Genomic DNA, 24,541 nt, shown 5'->3' with positions numbered 1-24,541 from the left:
CATATGTAGGTATTTTTAGGTTTACGCTTACATGGTTTACTTTATATTAGGCTCCTATTTATAATTACATAACACAGACAACTTTTAAAATCAATTAAAAAAAGTTTACAATTATCTTACTTGTGATCACCTTCTTCAGATTAGACCTCTCCTCCAAACGGGTCTGCAGATTGAGGAACTCGCTGTAGCGCTGGTTCCCCATGTGATAAGCAACATGCTGATCAGGGGATGGGCTTTCTGAATCTGCAGCAGTTTCATAATACAAACACATACAAAAACACTGAATCAGTATTGATTTAGTAAAGCAGGTAAAAAGTAATAAAATGAAACCAACGTTTTGTTAAAATTGAAGAAGGGAAGACAAGAGGGCTGGATCCAGGTGCGGCTAGTGTTTTAATGAAACTATAAATGAATACAAATGACAGGTAGACACTGGAACAAAACAAACATCCACGATGGGAAACTGAAATCTAAACAAGAGTAAACATGAACACGAATGAGGCACAGGGTCAAAACACATACAGGAACAGGCATTACATCTACATATAACGACTGACAGTCACTAAACAAAGAACCAGGGTTTAAATACACAGACACAATGAAGACTGAACGAGACACAAGTGAGAACAATGATGAGTGCAGGCAGTGAGGGAGGCCGGGAATTGTGGGAATTGTAGTTTTTAGACAAGGACAGTGAAACACAGGGCAGATAACAAGGAAAACGTGAGACAGGGGTCCAATTGCAGACTCTTCTGCTATACTATCAGGCCGTGACGGAGGCTCTAAAACTATAATGTTTTACCTGAAACACTTTCCTAAAAGGCCCAAAGTGTCTTCCTCCAGATAGGCCACAAAAGTCTGAAGGAGAGATGCAGTCACAGAAGTTCTTGACTTGATCCTCTTCTAAGTCAGTTTGCTTAAGATACTCAGTAGAAGTCTTCCTCCCTTCAGAAGAGGTTGATTCATATTTTGCATAATTCTTTCTGGGAAAAGTATCCCTTCCTTGAACATTTTCATCAGAGCACCACAGACTTTGGAAACTTGATTGAGAAGAATCATGGAGGAAGGCTGTGGATGCAGACCATTCTGTGTGCATGCTAGAGGTTTCTTGACAGTCAAAAGTGATTGGGCCATTACAATCCCAAATGCGTTTATTTGATTCCTCCAGGTCTGCTGAAGGTGTTTGTTGTGGATTTATACTGTTTTCTCTTTGTTAATGGACTTCATAAACACATCCACAATGGTCTTGTTTAACCAATCTGGATTGGACATTCTTGCCACTAGGGGCAGAAGGACATTGCAGACAATGAGCTCTCCCACCATGTATCGACCTGTCCTTGTTTCTAGGTGAGATTAGCAGATGGAATCTGCAAAGCTCAAGAACCCTTTGGACCAGTGCTCTCCTGTCCACCTGCCTTGCCCTTCGCTTTAGTTCAACAGCTGCCTCACCTCCCATTCAAACTCATCACCTCACTTAGAAACAAAGCTGCAGTACCAGGATGACACAAAGTCCCGCACAGCCTGATTAACAGCACTCCGAATCTCCCAGTTCTGTCTTTGCTCACTCTCTGAGGAAGTGTTAGCTTTATGGAACTCAATCAGGGGCATGAAATGCTCCAAATGAAGGTGGCTGTTGGCATCCAAGGCAACATGAGATCCCAGCCATCCACCCAGCACTACCAACAGGCTGGTGAAGATGCACAGCAGCACCACATTCACCAGAAGGTGGAACAGAACTAACCATGTAATCAGAACTACAACTCCAAGAATGCTCCTCTTGCCCAGTAACTCAGAGAGAGAATCAATGGATTTGGACCAACATTATCAAGACCAGGCATGTTTTCACCACACTTCTGAGCTCATAAATTGGAAAGGGACGGAATGATGACAAAATTAATAAAATAATCAAGTAAATGATAAAATAGAATTTAACTAACCGGGTTTATATCTCAACATAAAAGACAGGTAATGTTGATGTAGCAAATAAACGTGATAACTTTAGAACAAATATAATATAATGGGGGTCGCCACAATATTTAAGAACCAATTTAAATGCTGTTTGTTAAAGGCAGAATTTTTTTTGAATTCTTGTTTGAATTGCAGCAGTTCAACATAGACTTGGAGTTCCCTGTCACCTGTGCACTCCCCAATTGTCCCCTGAATTACAACAAACATTTTACTCTAGAATTTTCTAGCTGTTGTTGTACCTAAATCTGATTGTCTGTTAATTTTGGGTGATTTTAACATTCATGTGTACTGCCAAGCCTATGTTAAAAGAGTTCTTACATTTAACTGACTCTTTTAACTTAACTCAGTCTGTTTTAAATTCCACTTACAAGCAAGGTAATATGCTGGATTTGGTTTTGTCTCTGGGTGTCTCTGGGTGTATTTTTTCGATATTATTAAAAAGAGTTCTAGTAAGCCTCCAGCGTTATTTAGCACAATAGTTACTTTGCTAAATCCTGTTATTAGTACTTTTCCGGATATTACTTTTTAAGCTTGAGAACGTTTCTCAGAGTTTTTTATTGATAAAATTGCTAGCATCTTTGTGCTAGCATCTCATCTTCCTTCCATAACCAAGACGCCTTGAATCCCCCTCCCTCTGCTGTCCTTTTTAGTGAATTGAACCAGTCTCAATATCCTATTTAGTGGATATAGTTTTACATATGAAGCCTGTGCAATGTTCTTTAGATGTTGTTCCTCCTCGCCTCCTTAGCCAGGTTCTAGATGGCTTGAGTTTATTGTCAATAGTGAATTGCAGTCTGGCAGAGGGTCCTGTCTCATCTTGCTTTAAGCATGCAGTGGTGCAACCTCTATACTAAAAAAAGCCCAACCTTGACCAAACAGCATTAATAAACTATCAACTCTCTCCTTTTTTAAATATTTTTTTAGACATTTCAATCAGGATTTAGAGCACAAGACAGCACAGAGTCTGCACTCTTAAAAGTATTTAATGACCTGTTGCTGGCTGTTGATTCAGGTAGTCATGCAATTTTAGTTCTCCTTGATCTCAGTGCAGCGTTTGACATCATAGTGTAACGAAGACACAGACTGGTTGGGATCCATCAGCAGTATTTTAATGAAGACACAGAAGAGGTACAGGCAATGGTCAACACGGGCAAACAGGAATATAGGAGGCAGGCAGAATCAACGTGAGAGCAGGCAGGAGATCGGGGCAGGCAGCAAACAATCAACGAACTTGGAACAGGCAAAGGTAATAAAGGGCTGGCGGCTAACAAACACGGTATTGGAACAAGGCAGGGTCGATACACAATAGACAAGATAATAAACTGGAACAAACGCTTGGAATTGTAGCAGGAGCAAAACAAGACTTCACAAAGAGTGTTAGAACAAGGCTGATTAAATAGAGAATAACAAACAAGGCACAGCTGCGTAGTAATCAGACCTAAGCATGTGGGTTCATGGGAAATGTAGTCTATACTCAGAAATCCGGTGAATCTGATCTCCGACGCCTGGAGGGAGAGGTGTTCTCGATGTTCGTGACAGAGCCCCCCCCCCTGTGAGCGGCTCCGGACGCGAGGATGCGACCTACGTCGAGGTCTCCCCCGGGGTCGAGGGGCCGGTCTCTCCGGATTGGTCCGGTGGAACTCTGCAATGAGATTGGGATCGAGGATGTCATTGGTATTTACCCAGGATCTTTCCTCCGGACCGTACCCCTCCCAATCCACCAGGTATTGGAGCTGACCCTGGTGTCGTCTGGAGTCAAGCAAGGTCCGCACCAGGAAAGCTTCCTCGCCACCCACAATCAGGGGAGGGGGCCTGGAACTCACCTCCTCCTCAGCCCTCGGACCATCAGCCGGTTTGAGCAGGGAGACATGAAAAGTGGGAGAAATGCGATAGTTAGTTGGAAGTTGTAAACGAAAAGAAACTGGGTTGATCTGTCTGAGAATCTTAAAGGGACCCACATACCTAGGACTGAGTTTTTTGCAGGGGAGGCGAAGACGGAGATCACGGGTGGAGAGCCAGACCCATTGACCAGGAGCGTAGTTGGGGCCAGGGCGACGATGACGGTCAGCCTGTTCCTTGGATCGGTTCACTGCCCGTTGTAGATGGACGTGGGCCTGGTCCCATACCGCCTCACTTCGCCGAAGCCAGTCGTTAACTGCGGGGACCTCCAAAGGTTCGCCGGACCAGGGAAACAGGGGGGCTTGGTATCCCAGGATACATTTGAAGGGAGTTAAGTTGGTAGCAGGTTTGAGTAAAGAGTTTTGAGCATACTCTGCCCACGGGAGGTACCGACTCCAGTCCGACTGATTTTGGTGACAGTATGTTCGGAGAAATTTGGTTATTTCCTGATTCAGGCGTTCTGTCTGGCCATTGGACTGGGGGTGATAGCCTGAGGTAAGACTGACATTAATATTTAGGAGATGAAAGAAGGCTTTCCATACCCTGGATGTGAATTGGGGACCCCGGTCCGAAACGATGTCCTCTGGGAGACCATAATAGCGGAAGACGTACTGAAGGAGCTGTTCAGCGGTCTCGAGGGCAGTGGGTAGCTTGGGTAGAGGGATAAGACGGCAAGCCTTGGAGAACCGATCGATGACAGTGAGGATCGTGGTGTAATGTTGAGAACTGGGGAGATCGGTGATAAAGTCTACGGCGATGTGTGACCAGGGACGTTGGGGTATGGGTAAGGGTTGCAGTAGGCCAGCTGGAGTCTCTTTGGGTGTCTTGGCGATGTTACAGACCTGACACTTGTTGACAAAGTCGGTGGTATCTTCCAACAGAGTCTCCCACCAGAAGCGGTTCTGAAGCAGGCGAACTGTAGCTGTGGTGCCTGGGTGCCCGAATGTGACGTATCATGTACCCAACGAATTACCCTCTCCCGCAAACTGTGAGGTACAAATGTTCGGTTGGGTGGGCATTCGGGGGGGGGGGGTTGGAGGTGTGGGCCTGAGTTATGTCTGACATGATGTCCCACTGGATGGGAGCGAGAACCAGTCCGGGAGGAATTATGGGCTCATCGGAGGGGTTTTGAGGTGTGGCTTCGTGCTGTCGAGAAAGGGAGTCGGCCTTGACATTCTTGGAGCCGGGTAGATAGGAAATTGAGAAGTTGAAGCGGGTGAAGAATAAGGCCCATCTGGCCTGTCTGGGGTTGAGTCTTTTGGCCGAGCGCAGGTATTCAAGGTTGCAATGATCGGTAAAGACCTGAAATGGGTGTCTGGCCCCCTCCAACCAGTGTCGCCATTCCTCTAGAGCGGCTTTCATAGCCAGGAGTTCCCGGTTGCCGACGTCGTAGTTTTGCTCGGGAGCAGAGAGTTTGCGAGAGTAAAAGGCACAGGGAAATAATTTAGGTGGGTTACCCTGTCGTTGGGAGAGAATGGCTCCAATGCCTGTGTTGGATGCGTCAACCTCTACCACGAACGGAATATCAGGGTCAGGGTGATGTAAGATGGGAGCTGAGGTAAAGTGCTCCTTCAACTGATGGAAGGCCCGGAGAGAGTCGGAGGACCAGTGAAGTTTGGTTTGTCCCTTTTTAACCAAAGCAGTGAGAGGTGAGGCAACAGTACCGAAGTTCCTGATGAACCTCCGATAAAAGTTGGCGAATCCCAGGAAACGTTGGAGCTCTTTAACAGTGTTAGGTTGAGGGCAGTTTAGGACGGATTGGACCTTGCTGCTGTCCATGGCCACCCCTTCCTGGCTGATGACGTAGCCGAGGAAGGAAACTGCTCTTAGATGAAACTCACATTTCTCTGCCTTGGCGTATAGCTGATGTTGGATCAAGCGCTTCAGTACCGTTCTGACTTGGGCAATGTGTTCTTCAAGGGAATCAGAGTAAATCAGGATGTCATCGATGTAAACGATTAGACACCTATTGAGCATGTCCCGGAAAATGTCATTGATGAAGGACTGGAATACTGAGGGGCTCTTGGAAAGGCCAAAAGGCATGACCAAATATTCATAGTGGCCATAAGTGGTAGAAAATGCGGTCTTCCACTCGTCCCCCTCCCGAATGCGAATTAAATTATAGGCGCTTCGTAAGTCCAGCTTGGTGTAGAATTTTGCTGATCTCAGTTGTTCTAGGGCGGAGGGAACGAGTGGTAGAGGATATCGGAATTTAATGGTAACCTCATTTAGGCCCCGATAGTCAATACAAGGATGTAGGGAGCCATCTTTCTTATTAACGAAGAAAAAACCAGCTGCCGCTGGAGAAGTGGAGGGACGGATAAAGCCCTTGGCAAGTTCCTCTTCGATGTAGGACTTCATAGCAAGAGACTCTGGTTCGGACAAGGGGTAAATTCTACCAACAGGGGGTGTGGCGCCGGGCTTGAGTTCAATGGCGCAATCGCTGGAGCGATGGGGTGGGAGTAGAGCAGCCTTGGACATGCTAAACGCCTCTCTGAGATCAGTGTATGCATGGGGTATCGCAGGAAGTGAGTCAGGGTTTTTACTAGCGTGGGTAGTGCCCACGGTGATAGGTCGGACTACTTGAAGACATTGCGTGGAACAGCCCGGGCCCCACTGAGATATTTGCCCTTCCTGCCAGGAGATTTGTGGGTTGTGCATTCGAGCCAGGGAAAACCAAGGATAACAGAGTTGCGAGGGAGTTGATGACGAAGAATCGTAAAGTTTCGAGTGTAGTAAGCCCACCTGCAGGGTGATGTCACAGGTGGAGAAGCACACTCTGCCGGATCCCAGAGGCCGACCATCTAAGCTGCCACTGTCAAGGGAGGATTACAAGCGATCAGAGGAATTTGGTAATGCTCACAGAAACTCTCATCAATGAAGTTGCCCGCCGCCCCGGAGTCTATTAAGGCATGAGTGACAATACTGTCCGAAAGGTAGGTAAGCTTTACAGGTACTTCGAGGCAGTTTCCAGACGGGGTAGAAGAAATTAATAGACTCACCCCGGGGCGTGGCATTTGTGACGGGCGCGTTGGACAACTGGCGCGTTGATGTCCAGCCCGGCCGCAGTAGAGGCAGAGGCGATTGGAGAAGCGGCGTTCACATTCTTCGGGTGAGAGGTGTGTGCGGTCGACCTGCATGGGTTCTGCTGTGTCCCTCATCGGGAACATGGCAGAGGAAGGTAGTGACCAACGACTAGGACGTCGGGAACGGATGAGGTTGTCCATTCGGATAGCCAGAGCAATGAATTGGTCGAGTGACACCCCCTCATCATGGCAGGCCAGTTCGGACTGGAGTTCAGTGTTTAAGCCCTGACGAAATAGTAATTTGTGGGTTGCTTCAACCCAACCGGTTTGTGCAGCAAGGGTACGAAAGGAGAGTACGTAGTCTGCCGCCGTGCGGTTGCCTTGGCGGAGCGCCAGTAGTTGTTCACCTGCATTCTTACCCCCTTCAGGGTGATCGAAGACGTCGATCAGACCTTGACGGAAGGAGTCGAAGGTGAATAGAGCGAATCCCTGGTTGGTCCAGACTGCAGTGGCCCAATCGAGGGCTCTACCCGTGAGTACAGAGCTCATAAAGAGGATTTTGCTTTCGTCAGTTGGATACAGTGCAGGTTGTTGGGAGAGGAAAACTGAGCATTGCATGATGAACCCCTTGCATCTAGAGGGCGTGCCATCAAATTTTTCTGGCAGCGCGAGCCTTGGGCTGGTAGAACAAATTAAGTGCGGAACAGTGGTGTCAGCTGCGCTGGCTTGAGGTATAGCGTGCGCTGAAGAAGAGACAGACTGGGGCTGCGCTTGCATGGAGCGCATCATCTCTTCAACAGTTGATGTAAGTCAAGCGAGCTGATGTTGTTGCATTGTTAAGAGATTCGCTTGAGTTGAGAGCTCTTCTGCCATGCGGGAGATTACCGCTGGATCGGTGTTTGGCGAAGTCTTCTGTAACGAAGACACAGACTGGTTGGGATCCATCAGCAGTATTTTAATGAAGACACAGAAGAGGTACAGGCAATGGTCAACACGGGCAAACAGGAATATAGGAGGCAGGCAGAATCAACGTGAGAGCAGGCAGGAGATCGGGGCAGGCAGCAAACAATCAACGAACTTGGAACAGGCAAAGGTAATAAAGGGCTGGCGGCTAACAAACACGGTACTGGAACAAGGCAGGGTCGATATACAATAGACAAGATAATAAACTGGAACAAACGCTTGGAATTGTAGCCAGAGCAAAACAAGACTTCGCAAAGAGTGTTAGACAAGGCTGATTAAATAGGGAATAACAAACAAGGCACAGCTGCGTAGTAATCAGACCTAAGTATGTGGGTTCATGGGAAATGTAGTCTATACTCAGAACTCCGGTGAATCTGATCTCCGACGACTGGAGGGAGAGGTGCTCTCGATGTTCGTGACACATAGATCACAACATACTTTTGAGGTGCTTAAGACAGTGGTCAGGGTAGAGCCCGAAGCCATTTGTTTTGAGAATAATGGCTGGCTGATGAAGTTATTGGCTGGCTAGCCGGCTCAGCCAAAACCTAAATGGCTGCTGCAGCCGCCAAACTTTTCATAGCTGCACATGGCTGAAGCTGCCACTTCATGTCTACAGATGTCTATGTTCAGTGGTGGACAGTAACTAAGTAAATGTAATTCGTTACTGTACTTAAGTAGCTTTTTTGTGTATCTGTACTTTACTGAAGTATTTAAATTTGGGGAGACTTTTACTTTAACTCCACTACATTTCAAAGTCAAATATCTTACTTTTTACTCTACTACATTTTCAAAATCAGTCGTTCCTTTTTATTTATGAGTGGATAAAAATGTAACTGGTCAAACGAGCCACCAATCACAGTACAGCGTGCGCGCTTTGTTTTGAACTTGCCTTGGCGGCATCTACTAAGCGCGAACCAGGGGTGCGTTTCCCAAAAGCATCGTTAGCCAACTATGGTAGCAAGTTCCGTCGTTATCATCATAGTTCAACGAGTCGGTGTTTCCGAAACCATCGCTCCAACGAACATTCGCAAACAGCATCGCAGAGTTGTGTGGTTGGATTGACAGCTCTCGACCTGTGGTTAGAAGCAGAGTTTCTTGTTATTATAACATGTGGGCTTAATAAATTATTATCTTGAGCCAAATAAGCAAGATGACATTCAGTACAATCAGTATCTTTTATTTAGAAGACATACAAATGTCCTTTATGTCTTTTAGTTTGTCAGTAGATTTAAAGCACCGTTTTTGAAGAGTGCGCATGTGTGAACGTGCTCTAGTGCGTAAGAACGAGCCTATGATTGAATCTGGAAATAAAGCACATCTAGCATTAATTCGATCATTAATTCGAACAGATTCATTAAAAGTAGTTTTTAATCCACCACATGTGTGACATCATTAACCAATGTGGTTGAACAACCAATTTGCGACAATACGGTTTTGGGAAACAGTCGTGACTAGCAAGTTGATTTCTTCAACAGTGCATCGTACTACGGTAGTGGAGCAGCAAGTTACGTTGTTGTACGGGAAACGTACCCCAGAGCCGTTAAATATGAGAGTTGCGAACATAGACGGTTGCGACAGTGATCTCGCCGCCGTCGTCACGTGATTCGTGTAGCTCTCAATAGTTCCAAACAAATTGCGTTGCCAATGATTTTAAGCAGGGCAGAGAGCAGCAGCTATTATTGCAGCAATTATCGGTAAATATTGACGCATAATGTACATTGCTTATTATGTTGACACTAAAATGACTTGCATATAATAGCATTGTTTTTCTGGAGAGTAGCAGAAACACTGCATTAATACGTTTTTGTGTTTAATTTTGGAGGGAAATTGGCTGCTCCCATAACATAGAATATATATGCTATGTATGTGTGTATGCATGCAGCATGTGTGTGTGTGTATATATATATATATATATTTATATTTAATGGCATTGTGCAGGTTTATGTGAATGTATCATAACATTAGGATGTTAATAATTATGACCATAGACGATCGAGAAAAATATATACAGTAAATACTGTAAATGTATTATACCTTATGGGAACAGTCCCCTTCCCTCCAAAATTAAACACACAAAAAATGTATTCAATTCAAATATAATATATATATATATATATATACACACACACACATCTGACTAATTAATGTCATATTATTAATAGATTGGTGTGCCAAGAGTGACATTAGTCTTCATGTAGACTGAGTTAAGCAAGAGCCTTGTGACAAATTATAATAGGACATTATGGCCATAAAAATCATAGTACTTGGATACTTAAGTACATTTGAAGGCAAATACTTTTGTACTTTTACTCAAGTGAATTTTTAAAGGCAGCACTTCTACTTTTACTTAAGTAATATTTTACCTTGAGTATCTTTACTTTAACTCAAGTACATGGTATGTGTACTTAGTCCACCACTGTCTATGTTATACTGATTTATTAGATCTCAATATTTCCAAGCAATGCATGGCTTACACTATATTTCTACAAAATGCAATACAATGTAATAAAGAAAACACCAGATTTTACTTTCACAACGTATGTACATATTTATTTTGTAGTCTGTATGCTACTAAACGTTTTCAAATAGCCTACAATGTGTTGTGTTTAGGCTAAATGTATGTAGGCTAAGTTGTATACAATAACTTGGCATTATCATGGATGAAGCTTATCATATTACACCTTGATTAAGAATGCAAACTTTTGTTGAATTTTATGAGAAATCTACAGACGTAAACAGACGAAGTGTAGTAAAATAAAGACCTAAATGTGTATTTCGGACTTTTTTCACCACAAGTCTGAAAGAAGACATGTTATTGAAGACAAATATCCAAAAATCTCAAAATTGACCAGTAAAAAAAAAACTATGTTTTTGCCTGCCGTGTCTCGCCTTAATATAAACACACACTGTTATCAGTAGCCTATTATTTTGGACAAAGTTTTGCACATTTCACTTCAATGTACACTGAAGCATGCGTCGTGAATTAGCAATGTGGAAACGGTGGTTTGTTACTGCAGTAATATCACGTTCAGTGCTATAAATCTCTCCGTTCCAGAATATTTGGTTCATAACATCAATCTTTGATTCAGGTGTTTGTGCAACCGTGCCCTGAAGATTTAACAAAAGTCTGGGTAGGCCTAAGTTAAGAAAAAAGTAAGTAGGAATTAGGAAAGTATGTGAGAAGTGAGATCAAAATTACCTTGCTTGCTTGCTTCTTTCCGCCATTTCACCTCAGTGTGAGAAAAACATGCATCGCTTCTTCTGTACGGAAAACGAGCAATTTTAATTGGTCGTCAATTCACTGTGAGTCTGTGTATCGTAGCAACGGGCACAAGACTGCGCTGTTATGAATCCAGTGGGAAAATAGATCTTGTGTATTGTTTATATATTTCGTGTGTGTATGTCTCTATGTGATATAATTATTATTTGATGCAAATAATTCTAGCCGGCTCAGCCAAACTTTATCAGATGGCGGCTCAATTTGGCTTACGAAATGATTGGCTGGCGGCGGCTGACATTCTAAATGGCGCAAATGGCGCAAATGGCGGCGGCTTCGGGGTCTAGGTCAGGGATTCAGAGGACTGCTCTTATCATAAATATAGAAAATGTTCTGTTGAATTAGAGGACTTCTCATCATTCCTGGCTCCCATTACCTGTGGGGTTCCCCAAGGCTCAATCTTGGGCCCAGTCTTATTTTCTCTATACATGCTTCCTTTGGCCCAAATCTGTCAAAAGCATAATATTTCCTATCACTGTTATGCTGACGATATCCAGCTTTATCTTTCTTTAAAGCTTGGGGACAACTCTGCATTCGATTCCCTGTTTAAATGATCTCAGAAAGTGGATGGCAATGAATTTTCTTCACCTAAATTAATCAAAAAGTGATGGTGTTTGGTCCACCTGGCTCTACCAAACATGATTAAAAATGTAGGCTCCTTTGCTTTTAAATTACATAGCCAAGTTAAGAATTTTGGAGTAATTTTTGACCCTGATTTAAAGCTTCATAAACACATAAAATCTGTGGTCAGAGGAGGTTTCTTTCAATTAAGGAACATTGCAAAACTGACCCTGTTTATCTTTTAAGGACATGGAAGTTGTTAGACATGCTTTTATTTCTTCAAGATTAGATTACTGCAATGCATTGCTCTGTGGCATTTCTCATACTTCACTGTCACATCTGCAGTTGTTCCAGAATGTTGCTGCCAGATTGCTGACGGGGACCAAAAAATACAACTTATCTCCAGTGTTAGCATCTCTTCATTGGCTTCCAGTCAAATTTAGGATTCAGTTTAAGATTTTAATATTTACTTTTAAAGGATTACTTGGCATGGTTGCTCCCTATATTACGGATACCCTACAGCATCACACGCCTTCTAGACCAGTGTTTCTCAACCTTTTTTCTGCCATGGCACACTTTTTCTGACTATAAAAATGATACGGCACACCATTATCCCACATAGGCTAACCATCGTCAATATTTTTCTTTTTCAAGAACTTGTCCATGTTTTCTGTCCGTCTTAGTTGGGTTCTTACTTATAATGTTTGAAATTTGGCTATACAAAATAAAAAAAAATAAGTCACATAGTGAGGTGCTGTGTGAGGTCACAGGTGGCAACAGCGCTAAATGGGTAATGAAAAAAACAACAAATTTGCTTCTTTTCTAATTTGTTCTTGCAATGCCACAACAAATAACAGGGATACAAACTCACGAGGGCTGAAAAAGGGAAGACAATCACTGGTCCACAAAAACAAATTCTGGGGATATATTTTTAAAGAATAAGCTAAAAGCACCAATTGCAGCTATTTTATTGATTCAAGTTTATTCAAGTTTACAATTGTGCAGAATTAGCTGCAAAATAAAGATAATTTTGGTGAGGCATTCTTCTGTTTCACAAATGTGTTCAATTTTATTAACTGATTAGTTCAGTAACCCCCTTCTGGAAATGTCACTAGGTGGCGACAAATGAGCCTATTAAGTGCTGTGATTGAGTCAATGAATAATTTTGAGTAGTTCATGGCCAACATCTACCAAGAGATTTTATAGTGTTTAAGCATTAAAAGAACAAAGCAGATCTACAGTCTTCCTTTAGTCTGAGCATTATTTTTCATCCAAAAAGACAACAATAATAGTCTAATAATAGTGAGTTTCAATAACGTCCTTACCTTCTCTTTTTTAAAACTTGCATTGCTACAAATGTACTGACTTCAGTTTAAGAATTATAAACACAATGCAGATCTTCGGTACCATTTTCCTACAGTAGCCTATATAAACTACTGAGCATGGCTTTTTATTAGAAAAGACAACAATAATAGACAAATATTACTCATTTTGAGTTTCAATCATGTTCTTTCGTCATTGTAAAGCGCATTTCACATGAGTTGTGTCGAGGCGTCAACGCTCCGTTCAACGACAGCGTCAAGCGCCGCATTTCACTCCACATGACAAGAGTTGCAGAAAGCGTCACAGAGTTTTCCAAGTAAAAAGCGGGAAGTGTTCAGAATGAACGTTGAAAACATTTATATGGAAGAGAGGAAACAAGTTTGCAGTTGCTTTGATAGCAGAAAGTAATAAAAGGACTAGTTCATGTTTAGGTCTAAGCATTTTCATGGTGAAATTAGTTCTATAACTGGGGTCTCTGATATTCGTAAATGATAATGCAGGCTAATATTTAATTAAAATGAATTATGAGACATTCAATGCCTCTTCACAAATTTGGACAGTTTTTAAATATTTCTCGTTGCTTAGTAGGCCTACTCTCAAAGACATTATTGGTGAAGAAAAAACTTGTGTGTGAAAAAGTTTGGTGTGAAGTGACCTCACCTCATAGACTTCAATGTCAAGGAGTCACGTGAAAGACCCTTAACGCATACAAATATCAGTCACATTTGCACATTAATCACTGCTCTTCACAATCACAAAAGTGACCGATTATGGTTTCAAAAAATTTCTCCGAAAGGTGAGGAGTTTGGTTCCCTGAAATTATATATATTTTTTCATGCATTTATTTATTTTGTGGAATCTGATCATTTTCCACGGCTAATTTGTCACACTTGTGCCGCGGCACAGTGCTTGGGGAAACTCGAGTCTACAGCCAGGACAAAAGTGAAAATCTATTTATTTATCCTCTTACATAAATAAACAACAAATCTATAGGCCTATGGACCTAAACAAATGTAGCCTACACAATTTGAATACTACATTAATGAATCTTTATGGACAAACATGTTTCCTCTGAAAAGGACAGATTTTATCCCCGCACACCCAACAGGTCTGAACATCATGGTCCCCATCAGAGGTGTCTTGGTGGCAAAGGTGGCAGGCAGAAGTGTTCCGCTGACTGCGGATCAGTTGTCTAAGCTCTTTGCGTTTATTGTCATCCACACAACACGCCACGCCGATCACAGTTATGCGCTTGGGGTCCCACACACAGTCCTCCTCGCGACCAGACTTGATAGTGGCGATGTTGCTGTTTGGCGGGACCCATGCGCAGTCGTACCCATTCTGGTGCCACGTTTTCTGGAGAGGGTGATTGTCACAGTCTATTTTCTTCACTTTTCCTATACGCACCTTCAACTTGAAAACGACTTTGTCGTTCTTGTCCGTCTTGGGCGGGTAACACTTGGCTTTCTCAATGTTACGACTGATATAAACTCCGGCCCCCAGCAGTCCATCTTTAGAGGGTACAAATCCATTATTGATTATGTTCTGGGCGTTTTTCAGATATGTGCCGTGATACATGGTGTATTCACGACCTGACGTCGGATCCTGGTCCGCGGAAAGAGACTTTCGGTCTTTAACCGCTGTCCAGCCAGAGAAAGACACCTTTCCTGCCATATTCTCAAATAAAGACTAAATACATTGAATTAATTAGTAGTATTGCCCACTGAAGCAGGTCTTTATGTGTAAAATACAAGCATATAATGGGAAATCTGCTTACCTCGCTATTTGTACACCACCCTGAAAAACTTGTAGTTACTTTCGTTTTCGTTTCTTCCGAAAAGCATCTGTCTGTGTGTGTGTGTGTGTGTGTGTGTGTGTGTGTGTGTGTGTGTGTGTGTGTGTGTGTGTGTGTGTGTGTGTGTGTGTGTGTGTGTGAGCGTGTATTTATCACATGGGGACCAAATGTCCCCATAAGGATAGTAAAACCCGAAATGTTTGACCTTGTGGGGACATTTTGTCGGTCCCCATGAGGAAAACAGCTTATAAATCATACTAAATTATGTTTTTTGAAAATGTAAAAATGCAGAAAGTTTTCTGTGAGGGTTAGGTTTAGGGGTAGGGTTAGGTTTAGGGGATAGAATATAAAGTTTGTACAGTATAAAAACCATTATGTCTATGGAAAGTCCCCATAAAACATGGAAACACAACATGTGTGTGTGTGTGTGTGTGTGTGTGTGTGTGTGTGTGTGTGTGTGTGTGTGTGTCACATTATTATTATTGTAAAGGAATTAGACGTTTAGGTGAGCATTGCCATAGACTATCAGCAAAGTAGTGCGGTGAAGTTAGTTTTATATTTGACATTCGAGACAATACCCATTAAAATCACATTTTCAAGCCAAACCAACTTGGAAATGCATGAATATGTTTCCTTTGCCTATACAAAGCTGAATAAAAAGAGATATTTAAAAGAGAGATTATTTCATATCAAATTTATTAGCCATATAAATAAATTAAAAAATTTAACCTTTTGTTTTATGACATCACAAAAAATATAATATGTTCTTAAAAATATCCCTTTCATGACACAAGGCTCTGTTTGTGTAATTTAAATTAGCCTATATATGTTTTCAAATAAATATAGTGTAAATGTTTTGTCACGATCCTCGGTATCTGTTTTGTGTGGGTTGTTGTTCTGTATGTGTGCAGGGATTGGTTGCAGTCGGAGGAGCTACTGATCGGTGGATCTACTGATTCACCGCCTTTAAAAGGGCGGCGTTAACTGAAGATGGAAGCTCATTCTGGCGTTGGCCTTGTGGCGTGAGGAGCTCCGGATTCCTTCTCCCGTCGACAGATCCCAAAACCTTTAACCTGATTATGTTCGTTTGTTTGAGATGAGTTAAATCGTTTTTTTTTTTATGTTTTAGGAGCCTAGGGGTGTCCTGTCATTTTGTTTTGACTTTGTTTGCGATTTGTTTATGTATAGGGAGTTAGGGAAGTTTATTTGTATTTTGTTTATTCTCCCGATTAGGTAACTTATATATGTTTTGTTTATAAGTCTATTTTGTTTATTATTTTGATCTTGGGGCACCCTGAAGTAATTTGCTGCTTTATTTATCATCTTTTCCACTTTATAATAAATTATACTTTTTGTGGAACTTAAGGTGTCTTTGGTGATCTGTCGGCTGGGGTCTTTACGAGGGGGAGCACGACTCGCCACGCTCTGTTTCTGAGCCTCCCTCCTAGCAGAGTCGGGGTGGGACTGGGTGGCCGACGGCCCCGCCCCCTGAGTGCGGCGAGGAAAAAACTACCCGAAGGCTTCCTCGTGGCTTTTCGCCTCCTGGAATCTGGAGATAACCGTATTCATAGCGTCTCCGAAGAGACCAGAAGGCGAAACCGCTTAGTGGGGAGAGCGGGTTTCTTCAGATTATGCCGAACCAGGCGAGAGATAACCCGCAAGTGTCTCTTCGACCGGCAGCATCATTGAATACCCTCACGCCTCAGCACCCACGATAGTCGAATATAACAACGTCAAGGGCACGTAAACCGCGAGAGGTATAAGGCTTCCTCCACAAACGAGAACGCTCGTCATGGAAATCATCAAAGAAGGGAAGGGACTAGGCGTTCCCTTCCCCTGGCCACCAGACAGAAATCTGTCCTCTAATTTGGAGCATTTGGGGGTCTCTTGATCGCGTGCCCAGTCTAACTGGAGTCTGGCCACCTCACGAGTAACCACATCGAGTAACCGAAAGACGAAAGAAGGTTGCTGAAAGAAGGTTGCAATGCGCGCACCCGCCCTGCCCCAACGCGAGGGAAGAGCTAAACAAAACTGATGCGTGTCCCTCACAGCCCCAACGTGAGGGAAGAGCTAAACAAATTAAACAAAACTGATGCGTGTTTCCCTGTCAACGTTCTATGACTGTGAGGGACACGCATCAGTTTTGTTTAGTATCGTTTGCTTTGATTCTCTGACATTTTCCCCCCTTTTTCTTTTCTTTTTGAATTTTTTATATATATCAGAAAGAGAGAAAGGAGAAAATGTTCATTGCGCACTGCCTAAACAAATTCTAAATCCTAGCAGACGAAAGAAAGTTTCTCACAGGCTTGTTTCTGACATTCTAAATCCTAGCAGACGAAAGAAAGTTTCTGACAGGCTTGTGAGACACACACACAGAGAATACTCTGAAGAAAAGGATCTGATGACACGCTGGTGGCTTGTCCATTTATAGCCCAGTCACAGGTGCATCTAATGATTACACCAACCGAGGCTATAAATTCCGGTCAATGTTCATTGATGTGTTACACACATATTTCAGCTGGTCACAAACATGTAGGATTGTTCCCAAAGCGCTTTTCTCAGTGCAGCATCCTAGCGAAGCTTTATGTAAAGAGAACACTGGGCAAACGGCATACCAGTGTTTAGAAAGACCAACAATTTCAAACAAAAAATAACTCAATGATATACAATAATGTCATATCAAACATATGTAACCTGATTTTGTCTTGATTAAGGTTTGCAAACTCTTAAATAAATAATACATGTATTATTCACTATATAGCAGCAGATAAAGCGTTAAAAGCATATTACATGTTTACTGATAATGGCACCTGGTGGCCAAGATTGGTACTGCATTTTTGAAGAGAGAAAAAATTTAATTTTGAAGAGAGAAAAAAACTTCGAGAGAAAAAGAGAGAAGAGAGAGAAAAAATAGGAAGAGAGAAAAAAATGTAAGAATTATGCTCAGGAAGGAACTGAGAAAATATTTGTTGTTTGTTTGTTTGTTTGTATGTTTGTTTGTTTTTCACCGTTATTTTGTTTTTCACCTTGCCGTTCAGGGCTTCCGTACGCTACAGTCTGCAGCAAGGAGTACTTTGGAAATTCCAGAACACATTTAAAGACATTATCTACAAGACATCTATCTAATTTGAAGTTGTCTCCAAAATCCACAAGAGGATGCAACAAAATAATAAAAACCAATCAGCTTAATTGATTAAGTCAAACGATGTGGCCAGTTTGTTTTCTCAATTATTATATAAAATAAAAGTTAAATGACAAACTAAACTTCTATGTTAATCCTTCCTTGGCCTTGCTGAACTTTCAGACCCATTTAGAACGGCAAGACCAAAGAACAGTTAAATTCCCCCAAAATAAACGTTTTGCTGTTTTAGTCCATATCTATAGCTCACGCACATCACCTAGACGTCTATTTGATGTGTGTTTACATCACAATATGTCTAAAAGATGTTTCCTCTCGAATGTCAATAAATAATTCAACAGATGTATTTGAGACGAATATAATTTTGAATGTTTGTAAATCTGATGATTTTAAGATGTTTAAATGTTAATTAGAATGTGATGCTTTCCAGATGAAACACTCTTAAACAGAGATCTCAGAGATGTGTGCTATAGCTGTCTTAAGCACTTATTTATTGAAAAAAGTATTTTTTATGTGTTTGTGAGGTGATGGTGTTCATTAATATATTTTATATGGCCTATGTGAAAGTTGTATGGTTTTGAAAACTTTTGAATAAAGCAGGTTTATGCTTTATGACTGCAGTTTACTCCATTAACATTAGATAATACTATAAATTAAAAATTACTACCAAGGATCTCTCATTGTAAATGTAATTTATATGTACCTTGTAATAAACTTTATTAATAGAAACTAATTCATGCGTTCCGGACCTCAAGACTAGATTATTGTAATGCATTACTGGGAGGATCTCCAGCAAGATCATTAAATAAACTTCAATTGGTTCAAAATGCAGCAGCCAGAGTGCTAACTAGAACCAAGAAATATGATCATATTAGCCCCATTTTATCATCGTTACATTGGCTACCTGTTAAATGTCGTATTCATTTAAAAATTCTGTTAACTACAAAGCTTTGAATGGTCTAGCTCCACAGTACTTAAGTGACCTTCTGACATGCTATATTCCATCAAGTTCATTACGATCACAAAATTCTGGCCTGTTAATAGTTCTTAAAATATAAAAATCCACAAAAGAAGGTAGATCCTTTTCATATTTGGCTCCTAAACTATGGAATAGTCTCCCTAACACTGTTCGAGATGCAGACACACTCCCTCAGTTTAAGTCTAGACTAAAGACTCATCTATTTAGCCAGGCATACACCTAATTTATCCTTCAACTCACAATTAGGCTACTTTAGTTAGGTCTGCCAAAACCAGAAACAGTGATCATGATCTATAAAATGGTCTGCACTTATATAGCGCCTTTTTAACCTTAGCGGTATTTAAAGCACTTTACACTGCGTCTTATTCACCCATTCAGACACACATTCACCCACGCAAGGCACTAGCCTGCCATTGGAAACAACTTGGGGTTCAGTGTCTTGCCCAAGGTATGTGGAGTTGTGTGGGCCGGGAAGTGGACAACCCGCTCTACCACATGAGCCACAGCCGCCCCTGCAATAAATTGAATGGCATCTATGCGAACATTATTTAATTTGTATCCCTGTCTCAACATCGGTACTCCTATGAGGTCACCAGAACCGGCTGTATCCAGCTCCATTCCTGCTTCATGTTGGACTCCTCTGCTACATGTCGCTGCGTGATGATGACTAAATGCAGCCGATGCCAGCCAAACATCACTTCAGTCTATTACAATGGACTTCAGAGGCTGAACTGATCCCAACAACAACCATAAGACATGGGATACTTCATGTGCCATTGCCTGAACCTTGGATTTATGATAGACCTCGACAAAATTACTGGCCATGTTGAACTGCGATGCACCTCACAGATATCTGCCTGCATCACCTTGGTCTAATGATGGACTACACACTTGAAATGGAATACAAAGACTATCAATTAATTGCCAATAAAACCCTTCATCAGCCAACTAACAAGGACAATTGTATCGATGTGAACTTCTGCAGTTAATCCAGGATGGACTTCAAAGACATTCGTCATTAATCTTACAGTTCATACAAAATATTTGCTTAAACACTGACCCTTAACACTTACTTAGTTTAAAATACTTAAACCATGACTTGCACTATACATAAGTAATATTGGCATTACATTCATGATTTTAGCAGAGGGGAACTGGCCCCCACAGTGAGTCTGGTTTCTCCCAAGGTTAGTTTTCTCCATTAACCAACATTTTACGGAGTTTTGTGTTCCTTGCCACAGTCGCCTTCGTCTTGCTCACTGGGGTTATAAATACAGTTATTATTTAATTACTTATATTTAAACACAATTCACAATCGTATTTTATCAAACTACACAATGATGATTCTATATATTATATACACTCACCTAAAGGATTATTTGGAACACCTGTTCAATTTCTCATTAATGCAATTATCTAATCAACCAATCACATGGCAGTTGCTTCAATGCATTTAGGGGCGTGGTCCTGGTCAAGACAATCTCCTGAACTCCAAACTGAATGTCAGAATGGGAAAGAAAGGTGATTTAAGCAATTTTGAGTGTGGCATGGTTGTTGGTGCCAGACGGGCCGGTCTGAGTATTTCACAATCTGCTCAGTTACTGGGATTTTCACGCACAACCATTTCTAGGGTTTACAAAGAATGGTGTGAAAAGGAAAAACATCCAGTATGCGGCAGTCCTGTGGGCTGAAAATGCCTTGTTGATGCTAGAGGTCAGAGGATAATGGGCCGACTGATTCAAGCTGATAGAAGAGCAACTTTGCCTGAAATAACCACTCGTTACAACCGAGGTATGCAGCAAAGCATTTGTGAAGCCACAACACGCACAACCTTGAGGCGGATGGGCTACAACAGCAGAAGACCCCACCGGGTACCACTCATCTCCACTACAAATAGGAAAAAGAGGCTACAATTTGCAAGAGCTCACCAAAATTGGACAGTTGAATACTGGAAAAATGTTGCCTGGTCTGATGAGTCTCGATTTCTGTTGAGACATTCAGATGGTAGAGTCAGAAATTGGCGTAATCAGAATGAGAACATGGATCCATCATGCCTTGTTACCATTGTGCAGGCTGGTGGTGGTGGTGTAATGGTGTGGGGGATGTTTTCTTGGCACACTTTAGGCCCCTTAGTGCCAATTGGGCATCGTTTAAATGCCACGGCCTACCCGAGCATTGTTTCTGACCATGTCCATCCCTTTATGGCCACCATGTACCCATCCTCTGATGGCTACTTCCAGCAGGATAATGCACCATGTCACAAAACTCAAATCATTTCAAATTGGTTTCTTGAACATGACAATGAGTTCACTGTACTAAAATGGCCCCCACAGTCACCAGATCTCAACCCAATAGAGCATCTTTGGGATGTGGTGGAATGGGAGCTTCGTGCCCTGGATGTGCATCCCACAAATCTCCATCAACTGCAAGATGCTATCCTATCAATATGGGCCAACATTTCTAAAGAATGCTTTCAGCACCTTGTTGAATCAATGCCACGTAGAATTAAGGCAGTTCTGAAGGCGAAAGGGGGTCAAACACAGTATTAGTATGGCGTTCCTAATAATCCTTTAGGTGAGTGTATATTACAGTTTTATCTTCTGGTAATGCCTGATCTTCTGTAAAGATGCTTTGAAATGATGTGTGTTGTGAAAGGCGCTATGCAAATAAAAATTACTTGACTTGACTAGATAGAAGCATATTCAATACAAGGCTCTAAGAAATGTGAGCGCAGCGTAGTTCCAGCGGGAAGACTAGCAACTGTACATCATCGCACCATTAGCTGGGTAATTTTCCAGCCAATCACATGTAAGCTATTGCTTTATAAGTCTGCTCACAATCTATCACATTGCTGTTTCAGTGTGCTAACATGTCAACCTCCACCACCCCACCACCACCAGTTGAATCCCGTCCTGCATGGGGGTAGACTCCTCGCCCCTGACTCCTATCTCCGGCAGGACATGACAGTTCCGAGTACAACTTCTTCATACCGCCAGACGGGGCCTACGCCAAAGACAGACATTACTATTCTGTTTTATATTCATCAAATAAATGTCATCTTAAATCTCACTCAAGTCTGCAAGTCTTCCTGATAGAAATCTGTATTTTTCTCAACTGTAGAGACCTGTAGAAAGGTTAATAAGTAAAAAAAAAGGGCCCATTTCTTGCAAGGGATCTCCCACACTGTCTGTTCCATCAATGTGAAGCATGTTTATTGTGTCATTTTGGAGTAAAATGTATCTAAAGTCTGCAAAATGTGCAAAGACATTTAGATTTTTCCTGAACACAGAGACCTATAGAAAGGTGAATTCAAATATGTAGAAAGAAATGAAGGCCTATTTTTTTAGCAAAGAACCTCACAGACTATATAAACTCTCAATATGAAGCATTATTATAATGCCATTTTGGAGTAAATATGTTAAAAATCTGCAAAACATGTAAAGACATTGTGATTATCACATTATAGATACAATTTTATCTTCTGGTAATGCCTGATCTTCTGTAAAGCTGCTACTATCTAAACTCTCAATATGAAGAACATTTACTGTGTCATTTTAGAGAAATCATCTAAATTCTAATAGGTCAAATACACTTTAATGCTTTGAGTTCAGTCAATCCTATAATTAATATAAACTCAGCAAAAAAGAAATGTCCCTTTTTCAAGACACTGTATTTTAAATATAATTTTGTAAAAATCCAAATAACTTTACAGATTTTTATTGTTAAGTGTTTAAACAATGTTTTCCATGCTTGTTCAATGAACCATAAACAATTAATAAACATGCACCTGTGGAATGGGCATTAAGACAACAACAGCTTACAGATGGTAGGCAATTAAGGTTATAGTTATGAAAACTTAGGACACTAAAGAGACCTTTCTATGAGGTGAGAGGCGGTTGGTGACAGCTGGATTGTGACTGGAGCGCTGATGGTACGAAGTTGCGTAGTCTCCGGAAGAAATCCGGAAATGGAAGATGAAATGGTTGCTGTGGATAATGGTGGAAATGCAAGTAATGAATGGAAGGTGGTAGGAGCTAGGAAAAGAAAGAAAAGTTGCAGACAAATATCAGAAACAGACAGTGAAAAGGGTTATAAGAGTCTGTAAATATTAACAACCCTTTGAAATTAACAAAAGCACTGAAAGAAATAATAGGGACGATTTAAATTGTTAACATCTTGAGCGACTGGTAAAATAATGCTGTTTTGTAAAGATGGTAGGCAAAACGGCTCTGGGAATTAAATCACTGAACGAGCATAAAGTAGTATGTTTAATCCCTGAAGAATAGATTTGGGTTAAAGGTGTGATAACAAGGTTTCCAACCGATGTTCAAAAGAAACATAACTGGAACATGATGACAGACAACTGAAGTGCATTAGAAACATTGAAAAGACAAACAGCCTCTCAGTGGTATTAAACTTTGATGAGAATAAGTTACCTGAGAGAGTATGCTTAGGATTTGTGAGCTATAAGGTTAGACCATACGTTCCACCGTCGTTAAGATGTTATAAATGTCAAAATTTCGGACATGTAGCAGCTGTGTACAGAGGCAAACAGAAATGGGCAAAATGTGGAGGTGAGCACGAATATGGCAAATGTGAGCAAGGTAAAAATCCTAAGTGCTGTAATTGCGGAGGCTATCATAGCAAGGGATATGGAGATTGTTAAGTGAGGAAAAATTTTAACACAGAAATTGTGTAGATAACTTTACACACAAATGTGTGATATCAATACTTTTTACACATAAAGCGTGTGAGACAATTTTACACTTAAATATGTCATTTCAAAACATTACGTGCTGATTGTAGCTGAAAATGACCAGAAACGACTAATAATGTGTTAACATTACCAAGCATATGTACGGTAATCATAAAAAAATAAAGTCAAATGTCAAAATATATTTGCAATTTAATGAGTGCAAAGTACAACAAAAGCTACTGCACTAACTGTAGCAGGATATACAGTGATAAGAGTAATATCAGAAGCATGAACATATTAAAAGATAAAATCACAGTTATGACAAATTGTTGACATCATAAGATATAGCCTAACAGTCATATCATAAAACACAGATGCATGAATTAATTTTATAAGAAACATTTGTTTAAAAGTATAGTTAATCTGTATGAAAACCATAGTTGCTTATAACAATCAATCACAGTTATGACTAATGGATGACATGTAACAACATATAAGTCATATCATAAAACACAGATGCATGAATTCATTTTGTAAGAAACATGTTTAGATCACTGAGATAATAATAATAATAGAACTTTTGTCAATGATAATTAGTCTTGAAATTGACTTGAAATCATTTAGAGTAAAACTCTAACAGTAGGCTATGAGATTACATCACCCAGTTTGAATATAGTAGCTGATTGTTATTAATCAAAACTTCAAAGATGACAATGACAGTCTGCAGTCTGACAATTTACATTCTTGAGAAGGATTAGCTAAACAATCTTGTATCTTGGGTTTAAGTATAGCTCATCTGTATCAAAACCCTGCATTATGTCCAAAGGCCTGAAATCTGCAGTATCGGCCAGACTGATCATTTCATACTCTTTAGTTTGATGTACAACATAGGCATAGAAATGATCATCAAAGTAC

General features: G+C 41.2%; 1 protein-coding gene and 1 pseudogene across 1 annotated transcript; both read right to left on the bottom strand.

The window, feature by feature from the left end:
* The window catches only part of LOC127624776 (sorting nexin-19-like), a 50,559-nt pseudogene extending 48,721 nt beyond the window's left edge, over positions 1-1,838 (bottom strand).
* An 11,273-nt stretch (positions 1,839-13,111) lies between these two features.
* Positions 13,112-14,862, bottom strand: gig2o (grass carp reovirus (GCRV)-induced gene 2o). The gene is made up of 2 exons (XM_052109234.1): positions 14,795-14,862; positions 13,112-14,706 (listed from the first exon to the last, which is right to left on the bottom strand). The coding sequence occupies exon 2, from the start codon at positions 14,689-14,691 to the stop codon at positions 14,068-14,070; it is 624 nt and encodes a 207-aa protein (XP_051965194.1). The 5' UTR covers positions 14,692-14,706; positions 14,795-14,862; the 3' UTR covers positions 13,112-14,067.
* Positions 14,863-24,541: the final 9,679 nt, after the last annotated feature.

Source organism: Xyrauchen texanus, chromosome 3, assembly GCF_025860055.1.
Source record: "Xyrauchen texanus isolate HMW12.3.18 chromosome 3, RBS_HiC_50CHRs, whole genome shotgun sequence".
In the NCBI taxonomy this organism is placed as follows: Eukaryota; Metazoa; Chordata; class Actinopteri; order Cypriniformes; family Catostomidae; genus Xyrauchen; species Xyrauchen texanus.
This window is presented reverse-complemented; position numbering and strand designations above follow the sequence as displayed.

Excerpts from the sequence above, each read along its gene's own strand:
- gig2o (XM_052109234.1), bottom strand. The coding sequence starts at position 14,691 with ATGGCAGGAAAGGTGTCTTTCTCTGGCTGGACAGCGGTTAAAGACCGA.